Source organism: Heliangelus exortis, chromosome 8 (assembly GCF_036169615.1).
Source record: "Heliangelus exortis chromosome 8, bHelExo1.hap1, whole genome shotgun sequence".
NCBI classification, from domain to species: Eukaryota; Metazoa; Chordata; class Aves; order Apodiformes; family Trochilidae; genus Heliangelus; species Heliangelus exortis.
Window position 1 is genome coordinate 17,618,502 of NC_092429.1, and position 12,184 is coordinate 17,630,685.

The window sequence follows — 12,184 nt, forward strand, 5'->3', positions numbered from 1 at the left end:
TCTTTTGGTGTAAAACCTTAGAAAAAATTAATCTTTGAAGTTGCTCAGCCATCTTTAAACTGCTCTATCATGTTTATTCCTTGTATTCATAAGCAGAGTGAGATGACAACTGGCCTGGAACTTCACAGACATCAGCTGTCTTGAAGGAATCATTTGTATAATGTGACAGATTCAGAGTTTATGTAGAAATAATACACCTAAATATCTGGTGAAAATCCATGGGGATTGACTTTGGAAACTAAAGTAGTTTTACTTGTAATCCTGTGAGCGATGCAACAGTGAAAGAATAATCATCCAACTGGCATTTTAAAATAGAAGAGAAAGGGAACTTGGACACTCTACTTATGTGGAATTTATCTTTCACAAACCAGGTTTTACAATCACAGTCCCTCACGGTGGTTGGAAACATCAATCTTAGTGACCTTTGGCACATCTGAACCAAAAAGACTCAATACAGCAGAGCAGCCCCTCATCTGGGACCTGTTTTGACTTCATAAACCTGTCACAGCCTCTGGAGTGGGAGGTCATTCCCTCCGAGACTTTTGGGGTTGCTTTATTGAGACCAGCTCAGCAAAACTCAAGGGAGACAAAGCCCTAAATAGCACAGGTTACAAACATGACTGCATTCCACTCATCCCTTTCTTTCCCTTGCTGCTCAACAGATAGGATGTTATCACAGTTCCAAACATAGCTTATGTTTCAGCGTAAGTTACGGAGCTTTTACAGATGAATTTATGCCACGTGAAGTAACAACACACATTTTCCAGTGCTCATAGAAGTCTTCAGTCCCTTCTCTGAGGTTTTCAGTCCATTCCTCTAAGAGCTAGAAGGTCAGCAAAAGGAATCTGTTTTCTGTTTGAAGCCTACAGGGGAAAGTCTGGTAAGAAGCTTAACACTGAGTGTGAAAATCTCCTAATTCTGAGCTATTCCTGATTTTTCTGAGATGAAAGGAGAACTTTGGCAGAAGGGAGTAGATTTTTTGCAGACTATAGCATTATAATGCCAATAATGAGTAGATAAGTACTTCTTGCTTGCTACCTGGATTGTTAATTGGGGCCTTATTTCCAGCAGCATTTGAAAAGTGGACAAGGCAAGGTATATAAAAACCCAAGATCCCCAGAGAACCTGGCAGAGGTAAACCTGGACCAAATACAAGGTAGGGAGAGTTTTTATGAGGGGAGAGCTGCTCCTGCCCTTCCCATCAGGATCTCCCTGAACTGTTTAAGCTATGTGTTTTATTAGGAGAGGATATAGCACATTCCACATTCTCTTTTCCTTCAAATTTTGGAGGAATATGGATTCAAAATGGGTATTAAGGAAAATTTTGATTGTTCACATACTGATCATGCCTTTTCTTGCCACTTGGGGTCACCTTTTCATGTCACATGAAACGTAGTATCAGAGGTGCAGTTGCAGAATCAACATTTTGGAGATGGCTCACGGAGAGGTGTGTGCAGTGCTCCTGTTTGATACAGCAGCATGAAGAGCAAAGAAGGAACAGATCTGTGGTGTCTGTGGTTCCACTACTGTAGCAATAGCTGCAGTGGTAACAGATAATGGTTTAGTTGCACTCTTGATGCTTTATGGAAGAAAATAAGGATCATAGAATCATAGAGTGTTTAGGTTGGAAGAGACTTCCAAGATCATCCACTTCAAGTTTTGTCCAACACCATAATCTAACTACTAAACCATGTCCTTAAGGACCAGGTCCAAATGCCTTTTAAATGCCTTGAGGGATGGTGATTCCACCACTATCCTGGGCAGACCATTCCAATGCCTGACAACCCTCTCAGTGAAAAAAATGTTTCCTAACATCCACTCTAAACCTCCCCTGGTGCAGCTTCCATCCATTCCCTCTGCTCCTATCACAGATCACCAAGGAGCAGAAGCTGTTTCCCTCCTCACTCCAACCTCCCTTGAGGCAGTTGAAGAGAGCTCCAAGGTCTCCTCTCAGCCTCCTCTTCTCCAGGCTGAACACCCCCAGTTCCCTCAGCTGCTCCTCACAGGACTTGTGCTCCAGGCCCTTCATGAGCTTTGTTGCCCTTCTCTGGACATGCTCCAGCACTTCTGTGTCCCTCTTATAGTGAGGTGCCCAGAACTGAACAGAGGGCTCAGGATGCAGCCTCACCAGAGCTGAGTACAGAGGGATGATCAGTAAGGTGCACTGAGAAAGGCACTCAGGATAGTGCTAGTGAAAGCTGTGGAAGTTATTGATACAATTAGAGTGGCCAAAGGGAGCTGTAGAGAGTAAAAAAATACTGAAATGCTGCTGTGCTATTAATACTTCATTGACTAAGCAATATAAATTCATTAAAATGTTGTATCTTCATTTCAATGAGATCCTGAGACAGTGGGCTCACCTCTGGGGAAGAAAAGGTAATGGAAATGAGTAAGGGATGGAGGAGAGGAATGCAAACATCTGTAAAGGAGCCAGGGGAAATAAGGAGCACAAACTCTTACTACAGGAGCAAATGACTGAAGTATGTCATGAGTAGGGCACCAATTTTGACAAGGTGAGAAACATGTACAGTACCTGCAATTGAACATACAAAGTAGGACCCGGAGGCAGTAACACATCTGTGTCTGTACTGGCAAAAATGGAAGAATTCCATTTCTCTCATTTCACTGAGGCACATCTTCATATGAACTTTCCTAATTCAGCTAGAGTAGGAGGCTGAGAAAATGCATGGAAAAGATGGTCCTTTGGGGAGACACTGAAATGGGCCTTGTGGGCTGAAAGAGAGCCTGTGCCAGAAGAAGTGGGAGGATCTCACTAGTGGAAAGATTTCTTATCATAAGATAGAAGGAAAAGGAGATTTTCAGCACATCTGTCCTGAGGTTTTGTAAGTGTCCTGTTGTAGAGCACTGGAGGACCACACCAGCAAATAAGGGAAGGGCAGCTTTCTGTGGCAGTTTCTCTGTACAGGAAAGAGCGTATAGCAGGAGTGCATATGCCATGGTGAATAACACCACACCTAATGGCTCTGGAAAGATTTTCAGCTGGCCAGTTCCTGCTTCTGTCCTGTCTAGCAGGTTGTTCTTTTTTTAGTCCTGTTTTTCTCAAGCATGAATACCAGGTGTCTCTCTCCCTCAGTGATAAACGTAAGCTACAGAAAGCCTGTTTATCTGTATGCAGATAAATACTGCACATGTAGAAGACTACTCAATTCTTGGGCCTGGTACTGTCAAAAGGCCATTGATTCCTGTGTGTTACAAGGCTCTGAAACTGTGTAGCAATCACTACTAACCTGCAAAGTAATCGGCATTACAAAACTGAACCAAGCAGGTAATCTGTCACAGCTGTTTATTCTCACTTAATGCAGAAACTCTGTCCTGAGTTGCCCCATAACTAGTGATCCAAGTTAAGCTTATAATCACATTCTTATCATTGCATGCCTCTCAGCAGCTTTCTCACAGTGGAGTGAGAGCTAGCTGAGTCTGCTAGAAACAGAATAAATAATAAAATAATAAAACTAGCTAAGCTCTTTGCTTACATACCTATCTTTTATACATTTATGAAGTTCTGTACAGTGGTTCATTTTAAGCATCGGTGGTAATTTGATTGACTGTAATGTTGTTAGGGCTGACAGAAAAGTAGTAGAACAACATCAATCTTTGTTCACTCACCTGAAGAAAAATGTGGTTTAAAAGCACTATAAATGAAAGTGGCTTATTAGAGTATGGAATGTTATGTATTCATTTGTGTAAGGAGAGAACATGAATACTGTGTCAGAGCACTGTGCAAATGTTTTTGTCCACTTAAAAGAGCTGGGTACCTTTTTCTGAGACAGCTGACAAGGAACAAAGCCAAAGAGGGGAAATTGGGAGCATCAGTAGGAACATGCTTCTTTACAGAAACCTTCTTAGAAGACAAGTGAGGAAACTTACATGTCTTGGAAAAGCCTTCCCTTTCTTTCATCGATTCCCTGGATCTCTGGCTCTGTCTTAAATCCACACAGTGCTGAAGTGGCCACATTTGGGCTATAGACAGGACCTAGTCTGCCTTCTTAGTGACAATAGATTTATTCAACAACCCTTTTCACTCACCCTGTTAGTCTGAGAAAGCTGAATCTCTGCATAAAACATTTTGCGTGGGCTCGACACAAGGGATAATACTTCCGGAAGTCTGCCATAAAAAGCCCCTTTCTCAACTGTCTCCACAAACAGCAAAAAACTTCTCTGAAACAGGATCTGTGAGCCCCGTGACTGTCATTACTCAGCATTGTTGGATGAAAACATCCTGTAGCCAGGGAACACGGGTGCCTCAGGTCTTCAGGACTTGTGCAGTAGTGGCTCATGATGCCATTTAAGGAACTTTTTTTTGCTTTCTTTTTTTGCTTGCTTTCTTTTTTTTTCTTTCTCTCTTTCTCTCTTTCTCTTTCTCTCTTTTTCTTTCTTTGTCTTTCTTTCTCTTTCTCTCTCTCTTTCTCTCTTTTTCTCACTTTCTTTCTCTCTTTCTCTTTCTCTCTTTTTCTCTCTTTCTTTTTCTTTCTTTCTTCATATCCAGAACAAATCAAAAACCTTAAGTAGGAATTCATGATTTATATCATCATTCTGTGTACTTTATGACTGTTGACTGCATGGTCTAGTTTAAAAAACGTTTTGCTGTAACCTACAGGCTTTTCTGTTCCTATGCACTCTTTCCTTTTCTAAGCTTGGCACTGAAAGAAGCCAAGGAAGAGCACAGGGAAGGGAAGCAATGATGATAACTTTGGAATGTTTTTAAATTTACTCCTACAAGCTCTTATGGTTTTAATTGCTGTTTTAAGATTCCTCCTCCATACAAGACTTATGCATCTGTAGAAAATACATTTATTGTGCAATGTTAAGAGGGATTTTTTTGGTGGGGGATGGTGGTATTTTTCTTCCCTCTGTAAAAAAGGAAATTAAAGAACAAAATCCCCCCAATAACCCACATTCACATCTTCACAGAAGACTGTGAAACAGGAATAAAAACCATAAAATACAATATAATACATATAAATAAATATAAATACAAATAAATAAACAAAATACAATTATGTAAAAACTGGTAGATTGGGATACTAACTTTAATATGATGTTATTCTTTTAAGACTCGTATAAAGCTTGAGATATACAGCCAATTAATTAGTGCCAACTACTACAAGATTTTTTTTTTTTTTTTTTTTGGTGCCTATCACCATTGCTAGCAGCAGCAGTAGATACCAACATTAGTTGTAAAAGTTCTCATATCTGGCCCAGGCCCCACAGTGCACATTAGTACCACTACCACAAGCAGCATAGGCACTGCTGCCAGCCATACACCCAAAGAGACCCAAAGAGATGTCTGGAATGCTTTACCTTAGCATGAGGATGCAAACACTGAGGAGTCACTTTCATAAGCAAACTGTTGAAAAGCAACTCAAGACTCTCTGAAAGCATTCATCAGCTGGTGAACTGTGGCTTCTCATACTTTTATCCTCTTTTGTAGTAGGTGCTCTGGTAGCAGCTCTGTTTTGCTGCCTCCTGCTTAGACTTCTGCCAGCTTGTCTACACTGCTGTTGCAAGTTAGTTTTTTAATTGTAGTTTTAATTTAGCTCTTGAATAAATGCTGTACTTAATTTAAAAAAAGGAAAACCCAGTCTTATTTTCCCAGTCACCTTTATTTTACTATAAAAATATAAATTACCATTATAAATACAGATAACATCAGTATAAAAATTAGATTTTACTTTATAAAATAAATATTCAAATAGTCAAACCAACAGGTACCTCCAAATCCCATCACCAAGCTGATTGGAATCTATCCCATGTAAACTATTAATTCATCAACAGCTTAATTAAAAATAATGGTTAAAATGCAGCAAATACTGCTACCTACTCAGTGCTTGCATAAAGTGACTTACTACTGACTCAAAAATTCCAAAGTATTTGTTCTAACACTTACTTGGAACCATCAGACTTCTCTTTCTGTATAACTCTAGGTGTAGTGTAATCCAGATATGCTTTCCAGACTGACAGCAGCTGCCTACTTCAAGAGTGCTCCCTACCAGTTGCCAGTACAGTAGTTTCAGGTTTTTTACCTTTGTCTATACCAAAAGATAAATAGACAAAGTCAATTCTATCCAAGAAGTGCAGACAGACTAGTAGCATCTTTGTCACATCTAAACTAATAGATCATTTCACCAGTTAATAAGGTTGAAAGAAAGTCAGATAAATACAGCTTTTGTTTCATAGAAACAGAAAATGTTCCTTTCAGTTAGGTGAAGGATACATGTTTTTCAAAAGTAGTGTTTTCTTACCCTAACAAGTACCATAAATCTTCTGGCTCAGGAAGGCCGTATTTTCAGAATGTCTATACCTGGTCAACTCAAGGTACATCTAGTTCAGAACCCTGCTTCAGACAAGATAGTAAGAAGGAGGTTGGGAAGAGTATATTAGCAGGGTTAGGATATTGTAACAGCTCACCAGAATACTTTTCCAGCCTCCAGCCACTAGTGAAACAGGGCTTCCTGATACTTGGAATTTTCATTTGTGACTAATGAATTCTGAATCCACATGACTGATGATCCACATTTATGCTTCAGAATTCCTGTATCAGAGAGGCTAAAAGGCTCCATCCAACTACCTAATTTATGGTTTTTGTTGTGTTTGTTTGTTTGTTTGTTTGTTTGATTTGATTTGGAACTGCCACTTGTGTCCACGGTGATTTCTCCCTAGACTCCATTAAGTGGTTCTTTTTCTCTTGCAGCTTTTGCTTTCTTGCGTTTACACAGGATCACTGGCAGGACAATGACAAGAGTGATGACTGCAATTGCTATCACTGCTATGATGATAAAGACTTCTGCTCCATATTCTGTTGGGGAAAAAAACCCCACAAGATTCAGTTATTGGAAGTCATAATGTCACAACCCTTACAACCCAATCCACTAAACTAAAAAAAATGCTTTCTGTATTTTACAGTACCATGGAAGTGGAGTGGCCACCTTAGTGTGAAATTTATTCATTTTAAGGTGAATTTGTTGAGCTAAGGTAAATCTCACACTTTTTCACAACTGCTTCACACTAGGTTATAACCTAGTTCAGTTAGTGAATTAAAATATCATGTTACCACCACAAGAATAAGTCAAGCCATTCCCTGTCTCCTGCATGATTTCTGTGAAACTAAGTCCAAGGGAATTTTTTTTTCTAAGTTAGAAGCTAAAAAACACCAACAAAAGAGATTTCAAATTGTAATTTACCAGAATTCAACTATTGTGATAAAAAATATATCTACATAAGAAAGTTAAAAGAGTTAATTTGCCAATTTTGGAAGAGCTTTTCTACAAATATTTTTACCTGGAGAAGAAAGATGTAGTACAGCAATGTGATATTATTTAATAAATATTGCTGACTTTATATTGAAGAAAATGTTATCCACATTGTTTCTCTGGAATTAGACTGGCTGATTCACCAACCACTCACTAACTTATTTACCAGTAAAGAAGTCAATTTGCCAACCTCTGACCTTGTAATGTAAATAAAGTCTAGACTAAATCATCTGCTTTTGTGATAATAACTGAAGTTCAGTTCACACTTCAAGTGAATGATTATTCAGGTTTTCAGAACTCCTGTTTTAGAGCTAACCCCCCCAAGCACTTATTATGGGGCCTGTTCTTGGAAGGATCTGAGGAAGCCTATTAGAAAACAAAACCAATGAAATTGAAGGCTAGTGATGAGACCTGAAGCCTCAGTGACCAGACAATTTAACCCAGACAATTTAAAACTAATCAAAACGGTTTAGTAAAATTGTAAAACCAACTCCAACTAGGTAAAGATGGTGGACTCGTACTTAATGTGAGTTCTTCCTCTGAGTTTCCATGTTCAGTCTGCACCCTCTCACTTTACCCATTGAATAGTTTACTCTATAACAAGCATCGTAAGAGATAAAGTACACAGAAATATACTCAGATTGAAGCACCTTTTTATCAGAATACTACAGACCATATGACAATGCTCACCAGATACCTACCATCCAAGGTGCCTCTTCCTACACTGGTACAAAGCACTGTGCTTTCTTGACCACTACGGTTTTCTCTGCGGGAGGGAATGATTCCCTGTATGTAGAAGCAATAGTTATTTGTGCTGTCAACACTTACTTCAAATTCATGGCTTTTTGTTGTTGCATCTTTCTGTAAAGGAAAAAAATGCGTCAAGAAAGTGTTCTCTGCTCTTAAGGTAGCACAGAAGTTCTGTACCTGTAAGATAGCTACAGAATATGTAAAAAGTAGAGTTAGACCTTACCTTTCCAGAACTTTGATCTTTCCAGTAATAGAGTTTGTATTCCAGGTCATGTTGGAAAAAATCTTGAACACTCTTAAAACTTCCATTAGGAAATTTATATGGTGTAAGAGGATCTTGGAACACAACAGTCAGCTTGGAACCTTTTTGTGTGTAATTCTTTATCTCTGGTTTTCCAAGAACAGCTAAAAAATATTTTAAATTTAAAAAAATTACATCGTATTTCTACACAACACTTTCTATTTTCTTCCTCCCTTAGGTTCCCACCCTATTGTAAGTTTACAAAGTAATCCAGTGAAATCCTAGATTATTAACAAATATCATCTAGTACACAGTGATAATAAAATAGTTTTCTCACCATAGTGAGAAAAAAATTGTAACTAAAATACTTCACACTCCCCTACAACAGGGAAACCTTTATGCCTGAACATCAACTTTTCAGGTATCAGTATGGCTATAGTAAGAATATATATGGTAAATGTTTAGGCCCAATCTCAACCTTCTTTAAGTCAATTGAAGTAATCTTGAAAGGAAATTCATTGCAAAATTTAGTTGGCAAACCTACTTACTCTGGCTGTAAGGTGTAAATTTTTCAGAGGCTGCAAAAGGTGGTTCTTCAAAGTTATCCATCCCCGAGGGCATTACAGACAGTATGTGTGCTGTATAGGTCTCTTGTACATTCCTGAGCACATCAGTAACATCACACTCTGTTTCTGCTGTCAGTACACATTTTTTTTTGGTGTCAGATGTCTGTCTGAAAGAGCAAGAAATAAGAAAGTGTCAACACTTTCCAACCTGACTTTTACATATAAAGAACATATTTTCCCTTCAAACTGTATGGACTACTCTCATCCAGTGGAACAGTCTTTCAGGTGTACTAGGCTGAAACAGAGAAGAAAAACCTCGAAGAACACTATCCTGTACAGCTATACTTCACAATTCAAAGCAGATTCAAGAAAATCATGTATCCAAGTATGCTATTGGATACATATATGAATTAAGAATTCAATCTTTTACATAAATTGATGAGAAACCATAAGTAGTTCTTACTTTGGATTTTTCTGCAGTTGACTTATGTAGAAAAATAGAAGATGCATAAATCACTTTGAAAGGGTGAATTAGGTCAAGTTTTATTTAAGGGTTGCCTGAATTCCCTTCTCACTTCACTAGATTTCTTATGATGTCACAGATCAGTTAGTAATAGTGTCTAAGAAATGCCTTGAAAAGGGACAGAGGAGACTTGATCTTTGTAATCAAACAAGTCCACTCTGCAAATGTAGAGAGAAGACAGCAAACTAAGCACACTTCATCTATAAGAGCAACCTGTCTAAAGAAGTGCCTTCATGTCAGAACTGTATCTGATTCTGTGCTGAATCTTGGGCAAACAGACTTCAATTTTTTGCAAGCACAAGTCACTGGAAACACTAGATTCATAAATACAATAAAATTCATTCTACTAAGTGTGTGCTTTTAAGTTTATTAATTTATTAACTCCATTAAAGAATAAAAGAGCACATTAGGCCATTACACTAGTATTTAATCCATTTGTCATGAGACAACTCTCATTTCTATGCCACTTTTACAAACAGAGGAGGCTACAGTACCATATTTTCATTAATACGTAGGAGAGTCAATGATGCTCTTTCCCCTTGGGGCATGTTTCGTAACAATCTATGAATTAATATGGGAGCTAAAAACATCACAGATTTATTACTAAACTTCATGGAAGTTTTTATGCAGTACTGAAAGAGGTGCTAGATACTTCATATAAACTGGCTTATATGTTCACAATATTTCATAGCTTACATAAACTCATCATAAACTGTGATGACAGAGGATGTCTAAATGGAGGTAGATAGACAAAGGTTATTTTTAGTATTAGACAGCAAGACAAAGTGTTCATGTATTATGATTCACCAATTAGAATAAAAAGCAGACTCATATTTATCATACTCCTCCCAAGGCTAAAGAAAAAAGACTTGGTCTAGACACCTTCAAGGTATAAAAAGGTGAATTTCTGTCTAGTCTATGGTATGTTAGATTGTCAACTTCCTCACCATATCCTGGCCTAGATGACCACTGCAGTTGGCCTGCACCAAACCTCCAGCTGAAATACTGATATAAAGTTCAATTTGGTGTTTCTGAAGTAGACAAAACCAGAAGCCTGGATCAGACATTCTTGTACTTGCATACAAAGAAATATTACCAGCTGGGTTGGGAATTTTCCCAAATCCTAACGTTGGGCTCTTCTCCTGTTACATTCTGCCTCAGAAACATTTGACCACATTCTATTTGCATCTTCTTTGGTCGCCATTAATGGACACACCTTGGAGTTACTTACCCGTGTATTTCTACTGTGTAGAGGTAACCTGATGGTTTTGGTTGCCACTGCAGTATAGTTTTAAAATTGATTGAAGACCAAGTTATATTAACAGCTGTTGGTAGTTCTGGGTTGCCTTTAAATACAGAAAAGAGAAGTGTGCCATCAGTCGTATTATATGTAATTTCTGGTTCCCTGCAGTTATTGTTTAGTTAAGTGAAGCAATTGATGTTAATTGCCATTTGGAAATGTCCTTATGGGGGAAAAGACGAGGTCCTGCCCTCTGGGCTCCTGCTCGCCTTGCTGAAGGAATGTGTCCTGGCAGAAGCGAGAAATATGAGACAAAAATTATTTTCCTACTTGAAACTCTGAGGTTGCTGAGGTAACTTACGTGGAATTCTGTCTAACGCTTCCTTTTTGATCCAAGAATAATTTCTGAATCTTCCCTAAGAAGCTACAAAATCTTGACGATACTAATGAAAACGTTCAGGCACCAACTAATTGCGGTGTAGATAAAAATCATCCCTGGCCGTATCTGCCGCAGAAGGCATTAGCTCCTAGTTTCTCCATTTATTTATTTGGGAAGATAAAGTTTATAAAAATTGACTGCACGCTTACATCCGAGCGGGGCTGCCCCGGCTGGCCTGGCCCGCGCAGAGGGAAGGGGAGGTCGCGGTGACCCGCCAGAAGCCGCAGCTCCCGGGAACTTCCCGGGAAAAGCCGGAGTGGAAAACTCCGCACAACCTCTGTAACTTCTGGAAGCGTTTTTCACCGGGCGATATCCTACTCCTTTTCCAAACACCACCTTCTTCGCCTCCGAATCGGGACCACGGAAAGAAATCCTGCAGGTCCTTGTTACTGTGGGCCAGCAGCCGCCTGCAACTGCCGAGCCCTGCGACCCGCATCTCCGCTCCCGCGCACCGACCCGGCCACGGCCATTCCGGGTCCCTCCCCGGAAAGGAAACAGCCCCTGGCGACCCGCGGAGCTGCTGAGGCGGCGTCGGGTAGGCAGAGCCACAGCCGCTGCCCTGAGCGGCCCCTCCGGCGCGGGGGTCTCTCCCTGGGGTTCGGAGTTCGCTCCGGCACCGAGCCCGCCGCCCGTCCCGCCCGCCCGAACCTGTGCCCCCCCGCTAGCCCCTCCGCCGTTACCCACCGGCGGCGGCCAAGCACCACAGCAGGGCGCTCAGCAGCAGCCCCCGTCCTCCGGCGACGGTGCGCATCATCCTCGAGGGAGCGATCCAGCGGGTCAGCGGCGAGGCTGAACGCGGTGAGCTGGGGTTATATCTGTGGAACGAGAGGCGGGGACTGCTGCCGCCAGGCGAGGAAGGCAGTGGGAGCGGCCGAGTTTGGGCGGCGGGTGCGGACGGGGTCACGGGGAACGGGAGAGGGGCTGGCGGAAGCGCTTAGGCATCGGCGGTGGTCATTGAGCAAGAGGGGATCTCTTGAGGAAGCTGGCGTTACCCTAAGGAGAGGGAAACTGAGGCACGGGACGGCATGTTGGGGCCCGGCGGCCTCAGCCCCGGCACCTTGACCCGGGCGTAGGCCCACCTGGATGTGCAAGTGCACCTTGGCATGCCCGCAGCCTGTCTCCCCGTTTTCTCGATGTCCCCATACACCTTCACC

General features: G+C 40.9%; 1 protein-coding gene across 1 annotated transcript; it reads right to left on the bottom strand.

Annotated features, from left to right (window-relative positions):
* Nucleotides 1-5,605: 5,605 nt before the first annotated feature.
* On the bottom strand, nucleotides 5,606-11,868 carry F3 (coagulation factor III, tissue factor). Its single transcript, XM_071750773.1, has 6 exons — nucleotides 11,715-11,868; nucleotides 10,583-10,697; nucleotides 8,811-8,995; nucleotides 8,245-8,426; nucleotides 7,973-8,132; nucleotides 5,606-6,817 (listed from the first exon to the last, which is right to left on the bottom strand). Exons 1-6 carry the CDS (start codon nucleotides 11,782-11,784, stop codon nucleotides 6,678-6,680), a joined length of 852 nt encoding a protein of 283 aa, XP_071606874.1. The 5' UTR covers nucleotides 11,785-11,868; the 3' UTR covers nucleotides 5,606-6,677.
* Nucleotides 11,869-12,184: the final 316 nt, after the last annotated feature.

What these genes read in the sequence shown, in the direction of transcription:
- F3 (XM_071750773.1), bottom strand. Translation starts at nt 11,784, where the DNA reads ATGATGCGCACCGTCGCCGGAGGACGGGGGCTGCTGCTGAGCGCCCTG. An exon ending in ATTTACACCTTACAGCCAGA is followed by an intron (nt 8,427 to 8,810) that starts GTAAGTAGGTTT and finishes AATATTTTTTAG; the next exon opens with CTGTTCTTGGAAAACCAGAG. An exon ending in AGGAAGAGGCACCTTGGATG is followed by an intron (nt 6,818 to 7,972) that starts GTAGGTATCTGG and finishes TTTCCCCAACAG; the next exon opens with AATATGGAGCAGAAGTCTTT.